General features: G+C 46.5%; 1 protein-coding gene and 1 non-coding gene across 4 annotated transcripts in view; one reads left to right on the top strand and one right to left on the bottom strand.

Annotated features, from left to right (window-relative positions):
* RASGEF1B (RasGEF domain family member 1B) overlaps positions 1–22,755 on the top strand; it is a 652,097-nt gene that overhangs the window by 624,465 nt on the left and 4,877 nt on the right. For all 3 annotated transcript variants that reach the window (XM_055139397.1, XM_055139398.1, XM_055139399.1), the window contains 10 exons: positions 536–658; positions 1,004–1,141; positions 7,836–8,048; positions 8,520–8,594; positions 10,324–10,419; positions 10,525–10,627; positions 12,848–12,927; positions 14,201–14,296; positions 20,683–20,778; positions 21,861–21,984. In XM_055139397.1, the coding sequence (XP_054995372.1) occupies positions 536–658; positions 1,004–1,141; positions 7,836–8,048; positions 8,520–8,594; positions 10,324–10,419; positions 10,525–10,627; positions 12,848–12,927; positions 14,201–14,296; positions 20,683–20,778; positions 21,861–21,984 (1,144 nt within the window). The remainder of the gene's footprint in view (positions 1–535; positions 659–1,003; positions 1,142–7,835; positions 8,049–8,519; positions 8,595–10,323; positions 10,420–10,524; positions 10,628–12,847; positions 12,928–14,200; positions 14,297–20,682; positions 20,779–21,860; positions 21,985–22,755) is intronic.
* LOC129405411 (small nucleolar RNA SNORA27) lies at positions 17,066–17,192 on the bottom strand. Its single transcript, XR_008630561.1, has one exon. It is a non-coding gene; the product is annotated as a small nucleolar RNA SNORA27 (small nucleolar RNA).

Below are 22,755 nucleotides of genomic sequence, written 5' to 3'. Positions count from 1 at the left end.
TTTTGGACGTGGGGCTGGAGCGATAGCACAATGGGTAGGGCGTTTGCCTTGCACACGGCCAACCCGGGGTTCAATTCCCAGCATCCCATATGGTCCCCCGAGCGCTTTCAGGAGTAATCTCTGTGCATCACTGGGTGTGACCCCAAAAAGCAAAAAAAAAAATATTTGGGCATAGACTGGGGTGCCATATAGGTGGTCTGCTTAGGTTCGCTGGGGAGCCTGGGTGTGTGCGTTCCTAGATGAAGTCATTCTTCTTCTCAGAGGAATTCACGCAGATTGCTGTGAGTAGCACAGCTTCCAGTTGTCACAACGTATTTTGAGTAATTTGTGGAGCGCCATTTCCGTTCTTGTTAGCATGGCTTAAAGGAAAAGACAGCAGGTGCTGAACAAGAAACCCATCTTCCTTCCCTTTCATGCTAGTAGGCATCACTTTTGAAATTTAGCAGATTAACTTCCGAAGGAAATGAAGTGTATCATAGAAGGAGAGTTTCAGAGAGAAAGTCACCGTGATGATTTTTTCCCCTCTTTTTCACAGAGAACGTACATATTTACCTTCCTGCTCAGTTCTCGGCTGTTCATGCATCCTTACGAACTCATGGCCAAAGTCTGCCATTTATGCGTGGAGCACCAGCGGCTGAGTGACTCGGATGGTGAGAAGGTAATGGTGTGTTTTGTGCTTGACTTGTGTGTTGTTGTTACCTGAATGACTTAGATTTTGTGGAGCTGGTTTCCCTACGTGACCGAACTATGTCCTATCCCACAGTCGGAGATGCAGCAGTGGGACCCTGGCTCTGTGCAGGGGACTGGGAACAGTACTAAGACAATGGTAGAATGAAAATGCTTCAGAAAATCCCTAGCTTCTGGCACTGGACTTGGCCGCAGGGGAAGCCGAGCTGCTTTTTGAAGCCCAGGAACTGCATTAGTCTCTAGCGATGCAGTTGGGAACTGTTCAAGTCTATGATGATAGCTTCGGCTGAAGTTGATTTGCTTTTTTCTCTCCTAGAACCAGATCAGAAAAATTGCACCCAAGATCCTTCAACTCCTGACAGAGTGGACAGAAACATTCCCTTATGATTTTCGGGATGAGAGAATGATGAGGAACTTAAAAGATCTGGCTCACCGGATAACCAGCGGGGAGGAGGTAGGTCACCGATTGAACACGATCTCTCAGACCCCCTGGCAACCACGGGAAACAATGCTGAATTAACTGTCAACATAGCCCCTGCTTCTGTTCCGCTCCTGCCTCTCGCCTCTATGTAGTATTTGCTCTGTTCGCTGTGTCAAATAGCGATAATTATCCAGCCCCTCTTCAAAGGGCTATGGTCTGGAGGTTTTGTTTTGTTTTGTTTTGTTTTGTTTTGACAGACCTGGCGAGGCTCAGGGCTTACTCCTGGCTCTATACTTAGGGACCACCCTGATGCTCAGGGGGCCTCTATGGGATGCCGGGGGTTGAACCTGGGTCAGTCGTGTGCAAGACAAGTGCTCTACCCACTGTACAATCTCTCCAGCCTAGAGTTTTATATGATTAATATGAGGGTATGTTCCTACCAATTCATGTGTAGGCTTCATGTTGCAAGTGTATTTCATCATACTTTACTGATACCCTTCTTCCTTCTGAAAGGTCTGATAAAATCAATTTTATATCTAAAATTATGCTATATATATTCATGAGTATGTGCATGAATGGATATAAGTAGCGTTACTATATTATGAAAATAATTGGGAGTACATAATAAAATAAAATTACGCGTGCCATAAAGGGAGAAAGTAAGTATGCTAGCATTGAGAAGCCGTGCTCGAGGCCCGGACTCTGTGACTGAAGTTGAGCATCAAGTAAAGGGGAGATACAGTCTATGCTTTTTGCATACCAGTTCTTCAGGACATGAAATTTGTGGGCTTTAGTCTTATGGCACCCTGGAGACCATTGAGTGGAATGTTCATAACAAGTGCTCCTTGAGGGGCTAGAGAGATAGTGCAGCTGGACGGGCACTTGCCTTGCGTGTGGCTGACCCAGGTTTGATCCCTGGCACCCTAGATGGTCCCCCAAGCACTTCTAGGAGTGATTGCTGAGCACAGAGCCAGGAGTAAGCTCTGAGCACCACTGATGGGACCCCCGTCAACCTCTCCAAAATAAAAACCCCAATCAAGTGCTTCTTGATTAAAAACTGAGGCCGGAACGAACAGGTAAACTGAGCCAACGTGATTCTTTCAGATAGGAGAAAACAGTGAGCAAACCGCATGACTCCCCTCTTGCCTGGAAGTTGAGTCAGTCAGGGCGTAGGTGGAGAGGGAAGGCAGGCCTCTCAGATAATCTTTCCCTAAATATCACTTCCCCCCAGTGAGCCTTTGATAAGCACCAAGTAGCTGTGACAAGCAAGGTGAGGGCTTTGAAGCAGGCCTGGAGGGCCCGTCTTCTGTGTCGGGGCTTGTTGGTCCTCTCTTAGTGTCTGCATTCCTGCCAAGCTCTTGAGAGCAAGTTGCTTGGGCGCAGATGCAGCCATTCACAGAGCAAAAAGATAAAGCGTTTGGCAGTGACACTGATGTCTTACTTCATCCTCTGAAACACGCATTCCCCTCCCGAGCCACTTTCCTGGAGAACTCATTCTTTCAGGGCTGCGCTCCAAAGATCAGGGAACCAGATACTCTCTGTGTTCCGGGGAATATGTTCTTGCACCATTCATTCCCCCCTGGTTTGGAAAAAATTAAAAAATCCGGATGAAACAGTATCAGATTAGCCCTGAAACATGCATCTTTTCTCCGCCCCTTCATGTTGCGCTTGTGAACGTGGAGTCAACCCGTTTGCTCTTGCCCCGTGAGTGATCTCAGAGGCGGGTGCTCAGAGCGGCCTTTACCCCTGCACGGCGGCTGTGTCTCTCACTCTCCTTTTGCCTAGTCCTCCTGAGGTGCTGATTCGTAGGTCCCTCCCTCACAAAGGCGGGCACGGAGCACCACGGTGTGGTTCTGTAGTAAACTGTATGATGGAGGGGTTCAGTGTAGGCATGGCCTGGTGGAGGCAGGGTGGCCCCCCGGTGGCCTTAGTTTATGACAAGGGGCTCAGAAGATCACCTCAGTAGGAGGTTTTCTGTGCCAAGGCTGAGCCCGGCCTCCGTCCGTGCCTGTTTGGGATGCACAGAGCTTGCCTCCTCTTTGTGCCTATCTGTCAGTCACTCTATGGCTTGGGACCTCACCAGTGCTACTCAGGGGCCCATGTGCAGTTACCAGGGATCAAACCCAGCTTAGTTGCATGCAGTTACGTACTATACTATCTCTCCAGCCCCATCTCCTGCTATTTTATCTGGTAATCAGAGCTGGGTGGGTGGTCCCCCCTGGATCCTGATTGGCCTGAGTGTCATTTGGCAAGTTCCTTACGTTGTCTGCTCCTTCTTCATCCCTGTCGATCACAGAAGTAACTGCCCTGTATTCATGTCTCTTCCAGCTTTTTATGTGGCAGTCTCTTGTTCTGTGACTGTCCTCGAGGGGACTTTGCCTCACCTCCAGACACCGTCACCCCACACCCCCATTACTGGCTTTCACCATGTTTCCTCCATGACTCTCCTCTCCTTGTTGCTTGCTCCCCACGCAGCATATTCATACCTTTGCTCGCTGCAGCGTCCTTACCCCCTAGCTCAGTGTGTGTCTGGTAGGCATGGGGTAGGAGTCCATTGAATGAATGGACAGACGGACTAATCAGTTGCTGGGAGAGAAAGAAATTCCACTGGGAAATTATCGCCCTCTGCAAGCGGGAGTTTGAGCTTGGGCTTGGGCTGGAACCTGTTGCATCTCGCCTGGGAGTTCAGGGACTTTTTTTGGCACTCAGTGAATCCAGGTGTGCCCCTGTCTATAATTTAGCCCCATTCTTCTGAAACTGCTAGGACAGTTCCACATAATTTGGCTTAATATGTTTGCCCCCGCTGGGGATTTGCCCAAAATGAAGTGGTTTATTAGGACTTGCCTGCAAGAAACATGAAATGAAACTAATGATTGAATTACATGACAAATGACTAGAGTGGGTAGAATGCAATTTTCTCTTCCTTAAGGGGCTGGTCTTTATAACAAGAACTTCTATCTTTATTTGCCAGGTAATTACTGTCACCGGCATTTGAAGTTGTAAAAAAGACTAAGTACATATTTAGAATTTCATGACTCAGTGAAGAACTATGCTTAACAACACAAAGCTTGCTTCTCCCGTGGAATCAATTACAAAGAGAACTTTGAAGAGATCACATATGCATGCTCTCTCTGTTGATGTCTGGATCTCTCTCTCTCTCATACACTCTCTCTCTCTCTCTCTCACACACACACACACACTATTTGTTATTTTGAGTAGCTTTCCCCCATACCCCAATATGTGTATTTACCCCCTTGTATTTTGCGGGCCCCGATCCTCTGTGCATTCCTGTGCCCCATCCCTAATGGAAAGGGGAACCTTCCCCAGCCAACCCCGAAGAATGCAGGTTCTCACCCTCTGCCATGTCTCGCCATCTCTCGGGATGTTTGCAGGAAAATAGGCAGACTCATGTCTGCAGTGCAGACTCTGCAGCTGGTACAGGTTTCTCCTCAGCTGGGAGCCTCCGGTGAGACTTAAAAGAGCCACAGGAGCTTCTGATTACCGGGGTCTGCTTGGGGCCCCTGAGTGGCAAGCAGGTGGGGCCGGGTGCATGGGGAGAGGACATCCATGCAGGAGCTGCGGAAGGAGACAGAGGATAATGGCATCCTTTCAGATGAGTCGTCACGGCCTTTTGAGGTGAAAAAAAAAAAAAACAACCTTTATTGCATATGATTCATTCTTATGGTAGCTTAGAAATCTCATTATATGGGGGAATTTAAAAATTATTCAAATTTTAAATCCTCATTAATTTTTTAAATTAGGCAGCAGGATTTATAACATTGTCGGTAGTAATGTTTGGGGCATCTCATGTGGCTGCGTCACACCCACTGCAGGTGTCAGGGTGTCCGCATGTCCGCTCTGTGTCTCCAGCTCCCTCTCCCCGCACCCAAACACGCTTGGTTCTCTGCGTGACTCTCAGCGTTTGCTCGCACTGGCCATGGCCTGTTCCCTTACCGTGGTTCTCGGTTTGCCACATACCAGAGGTCACTCAGTCTGTCCCTCGCCGCCTGACTTCACGCAGCCTGACCCGAGCTGGTTCCACCCAGTGGCGTGGAAGTGCGGGATTTCCTCTTTGCTTATTGCTGAGTAGCATTCTGTCGCGACTGTTCCTTTATCCACTCTGTGCCCTCCGTGTCTTCACACCGAGCAGAAGGGACCCACGGCTTCTCTCAATTCCAACTCTCTCTTTTAAATAACCCTCTTCTTGAGCTTTGTGCATCTTCTGCAGGAGTTTTTCCTTGCCCTCTGTGTCCACAGGCAACTGTAGAAGTGACTCATGTCATTTTGTTTCTGTTGTTTACCTGGTTTTCTTCTTCCTGCTTCCTCCTCCTGGCCTTCCTAGGATGTCTTGGGTCTCTCTCCTTGTCTGTTCAGGGACCTGTATCCTCCTTGAACTACTACACAGAAGTCACTGGAATTCTACCAGGTCACTGGAATCTTCCTTCTTCAAAGCTATTTCGTTGGGGCCAGAGCAATGGTCCTTGCCTTGTACGGGGCTAATGTGGGTTTCATCAACAGCATCCTGTACGTTTCCCTGAGCTCCACCAGGAGTCATCCCTGTGTGTCGAGCCATGAGTAAGTCCTGAGCAACAAAACAAACCCAAATCAAAGGGAGGAGAAATCCATTCGTGGAGCTGAAGAGATAGGGCAGCGGGTAAGGCACCCGGCTTGCACACGGATGACCTGGGTTTGATCCCTGGCACCCTAGGTGGTTTGCCAAGTCCCACAAGGAGTGATCCCTGAGTCAGGTCTAGTCTGTGAGTGTAGCTGAGTGTGGCTTTTGCCAAGATAGCAAAAATATCTGACCTGTTGGAAACGAGTGAATGTGTGTACATAAAATTTCATTTTCTCAAAGACATAATTAACCCCTGAAGATAAGCGTCTTGACTAACGCAAGGCCACGTCTCTTAGAATAGTGATGGTATAGCAAAGATATTGAGAGGAGAAGAGGTGAGGATCTAAAATTGCCCTCCCCTCAGCTCGCTGTGAAATGCCTCTAATTCCAGAGAAAAAGGTATTTCATTTGAATGATGTATTTATCAAATAATGTCTTTTAAACCCTTGTACAAGTGCTGTGTGTTTTTTTAAGACTATTGTTTAAACCCTTAAAAAGCAAGCTTTTCCATGAATGACTTGGGGAGGGGGTCTCAGATTGTAGAGAGAAGGCAAAAGTCAACTTTCCTTTGGTGCAAATGCATTTCTTTGCTTTCATTGTCAGTGCTAATGTTCACAAACAAAATCTTGCACATTACAAGTATGCCTGCCTGCAGTTACCACCTCATTAGTGTCATTGCACTGGGCGAAAACTTTAACTCTTAAGAGAAACTGATGTAAGCAGAATTATATATAGAATTATATATTAAGGTCAACTCTTAACTTTTATAATACTTAACACAAACAACAACAATTATCATGATGTAAGTGATGGATTTCTTCTTGTCTTCCTTTGTCGTCTCTAATGTGCAAGATTTTGGTTGTGAACATTAGCACTGACAATGAAAACAAAGAAATGCATTTTTGCCAAATGAAAATTAGATATGAGAAATGACTGTCTATCTCTTCTTTCTGAAACCTGTGCTAATCTGTCAGGAAGCTATTGGGGCAGGGGTGTGGGGGGTTTGGGGGAATTGTAGTGGGAAATAGTGGTATATTTCTGTTTAGCAGTCACTCAATTATTGAGATTAGGGATGATAAGTGAAAAAAAAAGGGGGTGGGGTTGTTGTTGTTTGCTTTTTGTTTTTGTTTCACACCTGGCTATGCTCAGGGCTTACTTCTGGCTCTGTGCTCAGGGCTTACTCCTGGCTCTGTGCTCAGGGCTTACTCCTGGCACTGTGCTCAGGGATTACTCCTGAGCTCTTTTTTCAGGGCTTACTCCTGGCTCTGTGCTCAGGGCTTACTCCTTTTGTGGATCAGGGATCATACAGAGTGATGGGAATCCAACCCTGGTTAGCCGCATGCAAAGCAAATGACCTACCTGCTATATTATCACCCCAGCCCTTCTAGGTGGAAAATTATGACAGTGGCCTTAAAATGTATATATGACCAGGGAGAGAGTACAATAGGCACTTCACTCCCATGTGGCTGATTTGATCCCTAGCACCCCTTACTCTTCCCCAAGCACTGCAGGACGCCATCCTTGAGTATAGAACCAGGAGTAAGCCCATCAGGCGTGGACTGCTCCCTGCACCAAAAAAACAAAACAAAAAAAAAAAAACAAGGAAATGAAAGATCTGATTTGATCAATGCCGTTTAACCTGCTATTAGTGAACCACTTCTTTTCTGTGCCAACCCTGAGGACCTTTAACTGTGTGTGGTTCTCATTACACTGAATTTTCTCAACAGCTAAAGTGACCCTGGGGTTGGAGAGAGAGTGCAACAGAGTTGATCCCTGGCACTAGATATGGTACCTGCACCCCGCCAGGAGTGATCCCAGAGCCAGGAGTAATCCCCGAGCACTGCAGTATATGGTCTCCATATAAACAGCTCGCCATGGTATTTTTTTTTTTAGTGCAAACCAATTGTTCTCCCAGGAGCCATACAGGAACCCAAGCAAAGGGCCTAACTCGGTCTGCAAAGGGTAGAAATGGGCTGAGACCTCTTGTTACTTTGCACCAACATGGTTGTACAGCATCAGGGTAAAGTCCCAGGTGTGTGTGATTCTGAGAATGCAAAGTATTGAGACGAGGTGTGCCAAGGCAGGGGTCATGCGTTGCCTATTCCCTGGCAGGCGTACAGAAAGAACGTCCAGCAGATGATCCAGTGTCTGATCCGCAAGCTTGCAGCCCTCAGCCAGTACGAGGAAGTCCTGGCCAAGATCAGCTCCACGGCCACAGACCGACTCACGGTCCTGAAGACCAAGCCACAGTCCATCCAAAGGGACATCATCACCGTCTGCAGTGACCCTTACACGTTGGCGCAGCAGCTGACTCATATCGAGCTGGTAAGGCCATGGGCAGATCCCCAGACTCCGTTTGTGTTGACGACCAGAGATTGTGTTCATCAGTGCCAGTGTCGCAGGAAAAGTCAGGATAACTCTAGTGGGAAAAAACACGTGTGACACAGTGGAGACGGGTGTCTTTTGGGCATTTGAACCTAAATGCTTCTGCCCCTCTAGAGTTGTTTTTAAAATTCCGCACCCTGCAAGACGGAAGCCCAGAATTAGCTGACCTTTCTTATCTACTTCCTGTCCCTCTAACTCGCTCCATCTTTCACTATTGATAGAGCACTGGCCATAAGCAGACAGCTGCCTCTGTTGGGACTCCGAAGTTGATGAGTGCTTTGGGTGAAAGGTTCCTTTCCCGAGCTGTAGAACAGAACGGGCCTGGTGCCCAAAGTCCACAGAAGTGATGGTGCGTGTCCCCTCCTGGCCTGGATCCCTGCTGGTGTTTGACCTGTTGGCTCTGTGTTTCAGGAGAGGCTCAACTATATCGGGCCAGAAGAATTTGTTCAAGCCTTTGTGCAGAAGGACCCCTTGGACAATGACAAGGTAAATCCGTCGACTCAGAGACCAGGTCTGAAAAATGGGGAAGAATTTCTCTTGGGGCCCAGAGAGAGGTTACTGAGGATAGTCTCTTGCATGCTTCTGACCCTGGTGCAGTCCCCCACACCCCCACTGGTCCCCTGAGCACCGCCAGGAGTGATGCCCTGAGCACAGAGCCCGACTATGCCTTGAGCACACCAGCTGTGCCAAAAATCTACTCCCCTCCTCCTCCCCGCCTCACCCTCCTGCCAAAACCAAGGTCTCCCCAGTCTGTGGGTCTGTGATGGCGGAGATGAATCAGAAACGAGAGCTGTTTGATTTCAGGCTTGAAAAGCTGCGGTGTTGTCGCTGTTGTCTGGCTCTTGGCAGCGTTCCTTGACCTGCGTCTTGCGTATCTCCACCATCTTCCCTCCTCACCCACTCCTTATTGGGAAATGTATTAAGCAAGTAGATGCAGGCATCCGCGGGGATGGAGGCAGGAGCGCCGGGCGTAATGGTTTTAGCAGATTAAGTCAAAGAAAATACGAGAAAAAGCCCCGGCTCGTGACTCAGCGGCTGGGAGACTGGACGGGAGGGTCTGCACCGTGGGCGGCGCCCCCCTTACCCCCCCTAAGGTGAACCCCTCAACGTTCCCTGCTGAGAGAAGCCCACGTTCCAGGTAGCGACGGCTGGACACAGACTGTAAAATCAGCATAGAAGAAAACGGTTCCTGGGCCAATTTCTAGAGGCATTTTGAGCTGTCGGGCAGAGATCCCCCACTCATGAAATCCCCTTTGGAGTCAGAGCAGCAGCTGTTTTCCGGCCTGAGAACAGTTTCCCTCAGGACAGGAAGCCGGCCTTGGGTTTTGCAATGGAAGGCTAATGGGCCTTTTTGTTTGTGTGCAGCTTGGAGAGGCAGGAAAGAGGGGTGTCATTAGTCTGTGAAAACTTGGCCTTGAACCCGGAGATGAGCTGAGCCCCTTTTCCCTTTGAACTGTGTCACTCATCCGACTTGGGCCTGAGCCGGCTGCAGATCTGAATTTGCTCTCCCCTGGAAGGCGTTTCTTTCTTCACGAGAGACTCCCAAACCTTGTCCTCATTTTAACGTTAAGAAAAAGATCTTTCTGGCAGTTGGGATTCCATCCCAGGGATCATTCGAGATCTCGTCAGTAGAACAGCCCGAACCCCTCTCTCTAGACGGTGCTACTGAGGACAGATGGTACCCAGGGTGACAGTGTTTCGGGAGGGAAGTGCATCATCAAAGTAGGTTTCTGGACCTTTCAGCGGAGGCTCCCACTTATCTGCCTATAGCTTTCAGGGGAAAAGAAATTACTGAGCACCACCTGGAGATACGCCTTCTTTCAGTGGGCAGGCAGAAAGCACCCACCCCACAGTTGCCCCCAATGCAGATAGGCTGCTGTTGCTCCCATGGTCAGGCACTTTCTAAAACGACAGTATCGCCCACGTGGGAAAGACTCCCTTGGAGCCTCAGTTTTCCTCTCCCTCTTGCTCTCCCTCACCTCCTGCCTCGCCCTCTCCTGTCTCTCTTGCTGCACCGTACTAGGGGAGTCTGTGAATTCCCTCAGAAGAGTCAGGAAAGTTCTCTCTCTCCTCCTCTCTCTCCCTCCTACCCATCCTAGAACACTTCCCCAATCCATAACCTGAGGCGAACAGCCCATCTGTGACACAAAAAAAGAGACCCCAACGCACACTCTCTCTGGGTCTCCAACACTTACCTGCTTTGCTCTCTCCACAGAACTGCTACAGTGAGCGGAAGAAAACACGGAACCTAGAGGCTTACGTGGAGTGGTTTAATCGCCTCAGCTACTTGGTTGCTACGGAAATCTGCATGGTGAGACATTCCTGCTGTCTCTCCGTTCTTTCTTCATGCTCGCTCTGCTTCCGTGGAATGCGCATGTTGAACATTTGTCCTCCCCTTTTTCCTTTTTCTCTACAGCCCGTAAAGAAGAAGCACCGAGCACGAATGATTGAGTATTTCATCGATGTAGCTCGGGAGTGTTTCAACATCGGCAACTTTAATTCCTTAATGGCGATAATTTGTGAGTTTTCTTTGGAAAATACACGCCCTTTCATCCTATATGTTCCATGAGGAACGTGCACGGCAAATTGGCAGTAATACAGTTTTCTTCCTGAAGACTCTGCTTCTTAATTCCGAGTTGTTTTAGAATAGTCAGAGTACTTTAACTGAATTCGTACTAGTATGCATAATCGCTTTTCAACAAAGAAGAATGTATGGCTGTAGTTAGTCAATTTATCCTCACCTGAATATTTATTTATGAATGCTTGTAAGTTGTTCAAAGAGCTTGTGGGCTGCTTGCCTGAATTAAGTGCTCTGAGGTGTTCTGGCAGCTGGAGTATCAAATACTACAGAAACATGGTCTCTTGGGGCTAGTGATAGTACAGAGGGTAGGGCATTTGCCTTGCACATGTTGCACATGGCCAACATGTGTTCGATCCCGGGCACCCCATATGGTTCCCCAAGGTCATTAGGAGTGAGCCCTGAGCCCTGCTGGGTGTGCCCCTCCCCCCCCACCGTAATACCCAATAAAATAAATATATGGTTGAGGACTAAATGAGACAATTACATCAGCATCGACGGGAGGGTGACCTGAGAAAAAGGAACATTTCCCAGCTCCCCCAGCTCTCAATCCTTAACATTAGCAGACCTCATCAGTTCACACGCTTCCCTCTCTCTCTGGATCATGGGGATTTTCATACCTGGCATGACATTTCTTTGCATTTGTTCTATTCATACATGGGGTGGCATGGCATCTTGGTTTCCCCCTGTTTACATCTGCCATTATGCTAACCTTCCTTAATAATGACTTTCAGTCAGAAGTGTTAACATGTATGTTAGGAATAACCATCCTGTGTAAGTACTCAGTGGATATTTAAGTCTTCCCCTGACCCTGAACAGTCATTTTGAAGCGAGAGCATTCACCAAACAGTTTAGTAATTCTGATCCTAACGCAGCCTGCTCCGTCTGGGGTTGTTTGTTCACTTGTTTGCTTCCTTGAGCTCGAGACCTTACCCTCATGGCCCTCAGCACTTCCTGGCCCTGAATTTAGGGCTCGCTCACGGTGGTGCTCAGGGGACCTGGTGGTACTAGGGATTGAATATGGGCCTCTGGCATGCGAAGCTTTCATGCTAGCCCCAGGAACTCTGTCCCTGGCCCCCACCGTTTCTTAATTCCATTTTCTTTTCATTTCCCCTTTGTCTCTGCTATAAAAGTGCCGGCCAGCTGCCAGCTCTTCACCAGCTTCCTTTTCTGACTACAAGGAACACAAGTGTTGTTTAAACTCTCCCCAGAGGTCCAGAGTCTAGGTAATAGAAGGTTACTTTAGCTTTCCTTGTATATCCAGTTGCTTAATTTCTCCCATAAGAAAATTTGTAAGGCAAGTCCTATCACAGGAGAAGTTTTTCTAGTCTATAGAATTTATATTGAACCAATAAAAAAAACAGCATGTCAAAAGAACCCTACCAACTAATGTTAAGAAGCCAAATAACCCAGTGAAGACAAGGGCAAATTACTCACAAAGAGACCTTACAAGGTTATACTGAGGGCCACTTTTACATAAAAAGGCATTTCACATTATTAGGTACCAGAAAAACTAATTAAAAGTGCCATTTTGGGGGCTGGAGTGATAGTACAGAGGGTAGGGGGTTTGCTTTGCACGCGACTGACCTGCGTTCAATTCCCAGCATCCCATATGGTCCCCCGAGCACCACCAGGAGCAATTCCTGAGCTCAGAGCTAGGAGTAACCCCAGAGCATCATTGGGTGTGACCAAAAAAAGTAAAAAAAAATATGTAAAAAGTGCCATTTTGGGGCTGGAGCGATAGCACAATGGGTAGGGCATTTGCCTTGCACATAGTCGACCTGGGTTCAATTCCCAGCATCCCATTTGGTGCCCTGAGCACTGCCAGGAGTAATTCCTGAGTGCAGAGCCAGGAGTAACCCCTGAGCATTACCGGGTGTGATGCAAAAAGTGAAAAAAAAAAAGTCCCATTTTACAGACTGGGATGACTGAGTAGAAGAGTGTTGGGTGAAGCCAGAGGTGTAGGGGGCCCCGACAGAGGGTCGCGCTTCTCTGCAGTGGGGAAACAGGGCGGGTGCCTCCTGTGGGAACCGGATAGGCTTTGGTCCCATGCAGCTAGCTTAGACTCAGTAGTGAAGGTTTGTTCCAAGCGTTAAGTTTGAGTAGATTTTCGTGCTTCTCTAATTTACCTTCCGCTTCTCTCCCTGTTTAACATGGGAAGCTGGCATGAATATGAGTCCAGTCTCTCGGCTAAAGAAAACCTGGGCCAAGGTGAAGACGGCAAAGTTTGATGTTCTGGAGGTACGTAAAGGCTGAATTTAGCTGAGGGGAACATTTATTGCCCCAGAGGTGGAATCCTTCTGCAATCCTGCCCCTTGCCCAGATGGTGTTAGAGAAGAACAAACATCTGTCCTTAGCATGGCAGGGAGAGGACAGGGGTTGGAATTGGAGGAGGGAAACAAATCAGGTTGTCAGTGGTTTCTTTCCTAGAGAACGATGCCATTTGGGGGTTAACAGACTGGAAAAGGTGAATTGTCAGTCATTTTGTGTTATAGAGCAGGATGGCTTCTGAGTGCCGACGGTCAGGAGTTCTGTGTCAGTGTGGGCTGACTGATGTCATTTCTTTCCCAGGAGAAGGGGCTCCTGTTCCCATAGAAATCCTCCTTTGGCATCCTTTCAACAAATATAGCTCACTATGAAGAAGCCTTTTCAATAAAAAATCTGAGGATAAAGCATAAAGGCTTTATGCTTTAAAAAACGTGTCTGAATCACGTTTGTGTCATTTTCACCTGGGTGGCTTTATGCTTTGAATTTATCATCTTAAAAGAGAGTTAAAAAAAAAATGTTACCTGAGAAAGAGTTCGTTCCTCAATTTCCCCCTGACATCCCCCCAAGTACATCCCGATGTAATGCCGGATGCTTAATTCATGTTATGAAACAGGTTTCTTCTCCTTGTAAGAGAGAGTGCTGTACTTCTTTGTGAATGATTTGTTAACGAATGATGCCAGAAGCACGTTCTCTGGCCGGTGTCGGACCACTGTAAATGACTAACCACCAACTGATCTGTGACCCTTCACATGAAACTAGAATATTTTTCTTGTGCTGACGTTTGACTCTTTGTTATCAGTCTTAGGTCTGGTTTTAACAGGTAACCAGGAAAGAATCTGGTTTAGATTTAATATTATCAAAACTGACATCAGCTTAAATAAATAATAGGAACCTCAGGGAAGAAAATGTTTGTGGTCATGCCTATGTGTTTGACAGAGAGATAGGTCGTGGCCTTAAAGAGTTCCGTAACTTGGGGCCAGAGCAGTCGTCCGGCAGGCGGGGCACTTTCCTTAAAGCTGGCTGACTCAGGGTCAATCCCCAACACCCTGTATGGTCTCCAAGCCTCTCCAAGAGCAATCCTTGAGAGCACAGAGCCAGCAGCAAGTCCTGAGCACAGCCAGGTGTGGTCTAAAAACAGACAAAAGAAAAGAGAGTTTCCTAACTTGCAATTTTAAGTGCAGGTAGAAATGTGGTTTTGCCCATTTTATTTTGGGGAGAAATAGTTTGTACTCTCTTCTTTCCATAGCATCAAATGGACCCTTCAAGCAACTTCTACAATTATCGAACAGCTCTGCGTGGGGCTGCACAACGGTCTTTGACTGCTCACAGTAGCAGGGAGAAGGTATGTGCTTAGCGGAGTCCTTCCATGGTCCAGCCACTTTGTGCTGTGCTAAGATGCGCTGTGAACTACCACACCCAGCATCTTTGATCTGTTCCGCACTAAACACCAATGATGTAGAAAGTGTCTCCCTTGCCATCGGAAAGGAAGAGGTGTCTTGATGTATTTACAGATCTATGTTAATGTGCTATTGCAGTGTTTCAATGGGTGTTTTGTACTGTGTCTTAGTTGTATGTTGAGCAATGAGTGAAGTCATAGGCCAAGATGACTAATAGCTTTAGTGAACAATTAAGTTTAATGGAAAAGAGACATTTAAGTTCTACAGAAGGTAGCTGATTTAATGCAACCTAAACTCTTCAAACGAGTTAGCTTACCTCCCATGATTAAGTCATTTGTTTTCAGGACGTGGGTTAGTTGCTGTAGCAGGAGGCCCGCTGTTACTAATTGGATACGTGGGTGTCAGGAAAAATGACAGGCATGATGTCTGAGAAGTTAACAACCCTATTCTACCTCCTGCATCCTGTTGGTGGTTGATGGTGGCCTGGATCAACAACAGCCTTAACTCTGCATTTTATCCTTGGCCTGTCCCAGGTCCATAAATAAATATTTATGCAAGAAGGACAAGTTAGTTGATTTGACATTTGGAAATCATGTGTTCTGTAGAAGTAGATGTGGACTGATGATGTAGTTTACTTGATAAAAAGTCATTTTCTGCCTAGATTCTGTCCCTCATCTAACTTAAATTAGCTTCAGCAAATGCAAATGGAAAATGAGGATTAAAAAAAAAATCAGGATATCTCACTTTTCAATAAAACCTTCAGCCTCAATAATCTAAGATAGAAACTCATGCAAAGAGAAACCCCACCTTTGAAAGACGGTATTGGTCCTCCGCACAACAGAAAACCCCAGCTCAGTTCATTTTGGGCAGAGACTTGGAATATATTAACTTTTTAATTTGGGGGTGTTGCATCATACCCAGCTGTGCTTAGGGTAACTCCTGGCTCTGTGTTTAGGGGTCCCTCCAGTGCTCGGGGTGTGCAGGGGGTCAGATGCGGTGTCGGTAGGGAACCAAGGTCAGCTGCGTGCAGGGCGAGCCCCTTCCCTGCCACCCTCTCTCCAGGCCCCAACACTCACATTTTCTAATGAAGAAATGGGAGAGAGGATGAAGAGGGGCTGGCTGTGTTGGCTTCGTTTACAATTGACCAGCTTCCACATTTCACTTCCCGGTGCGACGCTGGAGGGATTGGAAGAGAGATCTCATTGGCAGCGCTGTTTGCTTGTTGGTTTATTTTTAAATTTCGGAACATCGGCTGATGCATTAGAGGGTCATGCAAGGCTCTGCGGGAGGACATGTCTACAGCTCCACATTCCTTCCCTTCATGAGACATCCCACGTCCCTCCCCTTCATGAGACACGCTACATCTCTTCCCTTCACTAGACACTCCACGCCCCTTCCCTTCACGGGACACTCCACGCCCCTTCCCTTCACGGGACACTCCACGCCCCTTCCCTTCACGGGACACTCCACATCCCTCCCCTTCACGAGACACTCCACATCCCTCCCCTTCATGAGACACTCCATGTCCCTTCCTTTCATGAGACACTCCACATCCCTCCCCTTGACAAGACTTGCTACGTCTCTTCCCTTCATGAAACATGCCATATCCCTTCACTTCTCTGCAGCATCTCCTCAGCACTTTCCTCACAGTGGCCCCGAAGACCTGGTTTCCTTCCTGTGAACTATCCCGTCCTGCCCCTGACTGAGTCCCTGATTTCACACCATCCTGCTGTCCCCGCGCCTTCCTCCCCCCACCCCAGTTTAAGTGATTCTGCTCGACTGGACCGTCAGGTGCACAGAGGCTTAGGCATAGGTCACGGAAGCCTCAGCCTCTCTCTCCACAGGACACTGCAGCGTGGGCTAAAATGACCCTGAGCGTCTCTGGCCCTTCCTGAGATCTCACTATGTATTTCACTTGTGGGATTCTAGTAGTTTCGTTTTGTTTTGTTTTTTCCCAGACGAAAACTCCTGCTTATCCTTCACATCATGTAGTACATTCCACCTGCTTTAGTTTATAATTTTAGTCAGTTCTGTGGAGCATATGAATTCTTCCTTAGTTAATTCACAAAGTGAAATCACCATCATGTAAAAAAACAGAAACGTGTCATTTTTAATTTTACAGTTGGTCTCAAAGGCCAGGAATGAAAACGTTTCTGGGTAATAATCTTTTAGCCAAGAGAATATTGAGACTAATTCTTTTGTTTGAAGTTAAACGAGACTCTACTTATCCCTTAAATAATTTCCATTTTTTAAAAAAAAATAAAAATCTTCCTGGTTGAAGAGATAGTACAGGGGCTAAAGTGCTTGCCTTGCGTGTGACTGATCCAGGTTTAATCCCCAGCACTCCATGTGGCCCTTTGGGTGCTGCCTGATGTGACCCAGAACCAAAAACAAGAACCAGAAAAACTTCCAGGAAGCATAACTAGAGGACTTGAATGTTAGTCTGTCAGATCTCAAGTTTATGCAGTTAAGGTGGTACCACATCCAAGATCAAATCAGATCTTTTTACTACTGACCTTAAAGTGATTTGGGGGTGAGGGATTGAGCAGGCCACAGCCAGCACTGTTGGGGGCTCACTCCTGGCTCTGCACTCAGGGACTCCCCCTGTCAGGGCCCTCGGGGACCCTCTGGGGTGCCAGGAATAGAACCCAGGCTGGCTGCATGCAAGCAACTGCCCAGCCAGCTGTAATATCTCTCTGGCCCCGTTTTGCTCCTGTTACTCCCTCTGACAGGTTCTAAAGCAAACACCCAGTTTTCTTGAGTTTGGACAGAACACTTCCTTTGCCCCGCATGAATGGCTAGTAAAGACATAAGTTCAGTTGGCAAAGCGAGGGGGGCCATTAAGGTAATCTTTAAAGGGCTTTCTTCTCCCCTATGGGTATTCATATCTTCAGGTTTTAAACTATCTCGCCTATGATTATATGGTTTTAAATCCTCTTCCCCCACTCCAATTTCTTTGTCAGAACTTGTTCTCGCTCATCAGTTCTCATTCCTAGGCGGGGGACCGCTGATGTTTTGAAGGGTGAGTTGCTGAGCCTCTGAACTAAGAGTATTTTGAAAGGAAACTGGAAAACATCATAACTCTAGAAGTTCTCCTGCTAAAATCAGCGGTGGCAAATCTCCTAAAAATTCAAGTTGTGCTTTCTGCTATTCATAGCCTGTGTCTTCACTCCAGTTCATGGGAGTCCAAACTTGAGATTTGACAGACTAACGATTCAAGTCCTCTAGTTATGCTTCCAGAAAGCATGCTTTCTGGTTCTTGTTTATAAGGTTTTTGGTCACACGTACTGTGCTGGGTGGGTGCAGAGACTGCCTTTCTCCAGCCTGTGATGGGGAAAGCAGGGAAGGGAGCCTGGGAGATTCCTTCTTTTCCTCTGGGCATCAGCAGCAGAGCCAGGAGACACCATTTTGGTTCTTGTTTCTTTATTTGTTTGGGGCCACACTTAGTGTGCTCGGGGCTTACCCCGACTTTGCACTCAATGATCACTCCTGACAGACTCAAGAAACCATCTGGGGTGCCAAAGATCGAACCCTGGTCAGCCTCATGCAAAGCAAGTGCCTTCCTCGCTGTACTGTTACTCCAACCATACTGTGAAGTATCTTAGGGGAAATTATTTATCCTGATTTTTTTTTGAGGGGTCACACCTGGCAATGCACAAGGGTAACTCCTGGCTCTGCACTCAGGAATAACCCTGGGCGGTGCTCAGGGGACCCTATGGGATGCTGGGAATTGAACCCGGATTGGCCTCGTGCAAGGCAAACACCCTACCCGCTGTGCTATCGCTCCAGCCCCTATCCTGATTTTTTTTAAGAGTGATTCAGACCATTATAGTAGATCGTCTTGCATGTTTTATGAATGCAAACATCACATAATTATATAGCCAGCGCAGATAAAGATAAATGACATGATCTTAGGAAAAATTTAAATATTGATGAGAGGGTCAGAGCAAAAGTATAGTGGTGGGGCACTTGCCTTGCATGCAGATGACCCGGTTTGATCCTTGTCACCCCTCTAGTCCTCTGAGCCCACCAGGAGTGACCCCTGAACACAGAGTCAGGAGGAAGCCCTTAGCATTGCCAAGTGTGTGCCCTTCAAAAAAATATTAACAATACAGTAGATGACAAGGACTACACAAGCTCAGCATTACATCATTGAGCCAGAAATAAAACTTTTGCTGAAAAGCTGGTACAATGTATATGCTGCATCTTGGCTATATTTTTTATATTTTTTCTGTAGGATCACTTACGATTCTGTAGGATCACTTACGATGTATCCTTATTATATTTTGTGTATTAATAATATCTGTTCCTATTAGGCAATTCTTAGTTTATTCCTCACCACAAGTCATTGAGGTAGTTATCATTGTTTCCATTTTAAGATGGAAAAAGCAGAGATGATCAAATCTTTCTATGGAGGACTTGGTCATAATCATTTCAGGCTTTTTAAGTCATATTTTGTTAACCCTACTCAACCCTGGTGTAATAATAGGGAAGAAGACAGGGCAATATGTAGATGAATGAGAGAGCAGTTTGCCAATGAAGCCGTGTGGCACAATCATTCAAATTTTATAGTCTCCATGCTCACAAAATATTACTGTTTTAATGGTTTTCAAGACATTCAAAAATAGAAAATGTGTCACCCACTGGCCATACCAAAGTAGGTGGTTGGTGTGGGTTGATCTGCCTGCCTCAGTTTATAGAATCTTGGTTCATACTGTCAGTACATTGTATAGCCAGATTTTCAGTGGATTTCTGACAGTCCAACAGAACCCAAAGCTTAGCACTTCCCATTTACAGAAGAATCTGGGTTTAAGTGTGCTTGTACCTTTGGTTATATTTCTGTTGAGCTCTAAATGATAGGGAAATTCTAGTTAATGATGGCAGTGAATGGATCTTGAGAAATCCAGCCTTTATGATCTTTAAAGACAGTAACAACGAGTCAAAGTATATTTGAAGAGTTTTTTCAAAATTGAAGATTTACTTTGGTTATTTTCAGAGATCAAGGAAACAAAAAAAAATCAAAGCCTTATTTTAAAAATGACCTGAGGGGAAAAGACTAATTTCTCTTTAGAAGTGAAAACCGACACTTAATATTTTTGTATGTGAGCCAAAAATGTATGTTTTCCAGACCTCCCATTTATTTAGTTTACGTACACCACATGAGTCATTAGCTGAGGAGTACTTCAAAAACCTGCTCTTGGATAAACCACGTGGGCAGAAAATTTATGTTTGGGTGCTTCGTTCCACTGTAGCAAATTTAGAATCTTCAAATCCTACTGTAATTTGACAAAACTGTAGAAGTAACTGTTAGGCTTTGTTCTTGGTTCATCATGGGCTTAGTTGGAATTAGGATATTTATTTATTCGGTTTGGTTTGGGGGCCACTCCTGGCAGTGTTCTGGGCGCTCTCCCGGCTCTGTGCTCACAGATCACACCCACTGTCCTCAGGGGACCATATGCAGTGCCAGGGCTCAACCACGGGCAAGGCACTGGAACCCATGGACTCCCTCTCCCAACCTGGCATATTTTCTTAGGGATTGTAATCTGAGGCTAATAAATGCAAAGCCACCTCTTCAACCACGGATCTAAGGCAAAGGGTCTTGCCCAAGAAGGTTCATTGTTTTTTAAACGACCGTTCATTCCAGTTTGCACGTTTGTGTTCGTCCTTCACGGGGCCCCTCTGTTGTGCAAGCTCCCTCTCTGGTGCTTTCCCAGGAGGACACGTGCCAGCTCGCTCTGTCCCAGGACAGGCAGGTTTGTGCAGTAGGAAATCAGTGACAGTTGTACTTAACACCCGAGTCTCCCTCTGCTGTGAGCAGCGTCCTCAAGGGTGGAGTGACGTGTCCGTGTGAAAATGAAAGTTGAATCTTCCATTGACGTGTGGGAGATGAAAGGCTTCGGTGATACAGATTCTAGCAGGTCAATGTCTTAAAACGTTGGCGCCTACTATTTAAAGGTTCTCTTGTGTTTTGCTGTACCTAAATCAAAAACAAGAGTTTGGTTCTGGTTTTCTCTTTTCAATTGGAGTCAGAACTTCACAATGTAATGGTATATGGTTTTGTGGAAAAAAGACCACAAAGTGGTGTTTTGTAGGGACACCGTGAAGCCCTCCACTCCCAGGGCCTCTTGTCTCTGCCGAGCTGGGCTGCTTAATGGCATTTGCGCCTTACCCAGATTTCGGGAAGGAAGGAAAGTGCTGTCGGGATGCTGGGTTCACGGGGGCCCTGTTTGTGACCCAGAGTTAATGTTGTTCACTTACTTCTTGTGTCTTGGATGTGAGGCTGAGGCTTCTTTTCTAGCCCAAACCAACCCGGGTCTTTTGTTTTCTCCAGATTGTGATTCCATTCTTCAGTCTTTTAATCAAAGATATTTATTTCCTCAATGAGGGCTGTGCCAACCGCCTTCCCAACGGACATGTCAACTTTGAGGTAAGGGCAAGCTTCAGAAATGTGAATGCGTAGTGTGGAGCATGCACCAGCCTCGCACCCCAGGCCAAAAGCTGGTTTTTAAAGTTCTGCTTTCAATTTCATTTTTGGTTGTGGGGCCATACCTGGCTGTCCTCAGGGCTTTCTTCTGGCTCTGTGCTCAGGATTCACTCCTGGTGGTGCCGAGACAGGGCAAGCCCCTTCTCCACTGTTCTGCCTCTCTGGCCCTGATCTTATTTGGTTTTTTGAGTTTTTGGGTTTGTTGGTTTGTTTGTTTGGTTTTTGCTTTTTGGGTCACACCTGGTGATATACAGGGGTTACTCCTGGGTCTGCACTCAGGAATTACTCCTGGCGGTACTTGGGATGTACATAGGGGATGCTGGGAATCGAACCCGAGTTGGCCACGTGCAAGGCAAATGTCCTACCCACTGTGTTATCACTCCAGCCCCTGGCCCTGATCTTAAATGCTCCAGGACCAGGTTTTCTTTTGCTCTCCCATTTTATCATGAAATAACAAGAGAATAAACTAGTTGTACAATAATAATGGTAACAATAGTCATTTTAAGACCCTGGAGTGAATTTTTCTTCTTTACCTACCAAATAGACTGACTTATTCATAAATGAGGAAAATAATGTAGTTTAGAGATTTGAAGCCAGAAGTAATAAGCAAGTGGATCAGCATCTTTCAAGCTCTTTTTTTAAAAAAATTAAAACAATTGGGATCTACAAAGTTATTGATAGTTGAGTTTTAGTCATTCAGTATCTCCCCAGCACTTTATTTTTTGTAATGGTAACATTTAACTTCAGTGTTTTATTTCATGGGCTGGAGCAATAACACAATGGTAGGGCATTTTCCTTGCACGCGTCCGACCCAGGTTCGATTCCTTTGCCCCTCTCGGACAGCCTGGCAAGCTACCGAGAGTATCCCGCCCGCACGACAGAGCCTGGCAAGCTACCTGTGGCGTATTTGATATGCCAAAAACAGTAACAACAAGTCTCACAATGGAGACGTTACTGGTGCCTGCTTGAGCAAATCGATGAGCAATGGAGTGACGGTGAGAGTGTGTTTTTTTCATCTTTTTTAGAAATTCTGGGAACTGGCTAAACAAGTGAGCGAATTCATGACTTGGAAGCAGGTGGAGTGCCCGTTTGAGAGGGACCGGAAGATCCTGCAGTACCTGCTCACCATGCCGGTGTTCAGTGAAGACGGTGAGGCGCTGTGCGCGCCGGCCTCCCCTTGCCTGGGTGCTGAGGCTTGGTCCCGATGTAGCGTGAGGCCTGGCTTCTGGTCCCGTTCATCTGGGGAGTTTCTGTTGCATATTAACCTGCATGCTTTCCTGCTAACGAATTTGAGTGATGCTCTCACCTTTCAGGCCAAAGCTGTATGTTTCCATGTTCTTTATAATACTAGATCTGCAGTGCTTTGGGCACAAATGGGAAGCTCTTGATGGGGGCAGACATTTCCCACCCATCCCACCCCTGTTTGGGCTTGAGTCAATGGAAAGAAAGCAGTTCTGTGATATATTGGTGGTACTCACAGCAATTTGGGGTGGAGGGAGGGAATCCCTTGTTGCTTGAGAAAGTAGTGGAGAGCCTGGCCCTGTGACAGCATTAGGAGGTTTGAGGCAAGAAAAGGGATTACGTTTAGAAGGAAGTAGAGCAGAAGAGAGCTAAAGTTTGTAGGAGAGAGTCAACGTTGGTAAAAATCTTAGGAATTTCTTCTCTTGACTTGGACATCAAAAGCATCTAGGAACAGTTTTTCAAATAGCAAGTGGATAGCGTTTGTGCTAGTGACTGTAGGGCATCTAAATTTCCTTTTCCGGGGGAAGATAAGTGTCTTTAACCTCAACAAATAATATTAAATTTTTGGATGATGATTTATTTTTACACTTAAAAATAGAGAATAAATATCAGAAAGATGGCAAATTGGCCCCAATAGGACTTTTTTTAAAAAAATCTATTCTTATTTTTTAAAAAATC

This window comes from Sorex araneus, chromosome 5 (assembly GCF_027595985.1).
Source record: "Sorex araneus isolate mSorAra2 chromosome 5, mSorAra2.pri, whole genome shotgun sequence".
NCBI lineage: Eukaryota > Metazoa > Chordata > Mammalia > Eulipotyphla > Soricidae > Sorex > Sorex araneus.
Note: the sequence above shows the minus strand (reverse complement) of the source record. Positions and strands in the feature narration are given on the sequence as shown.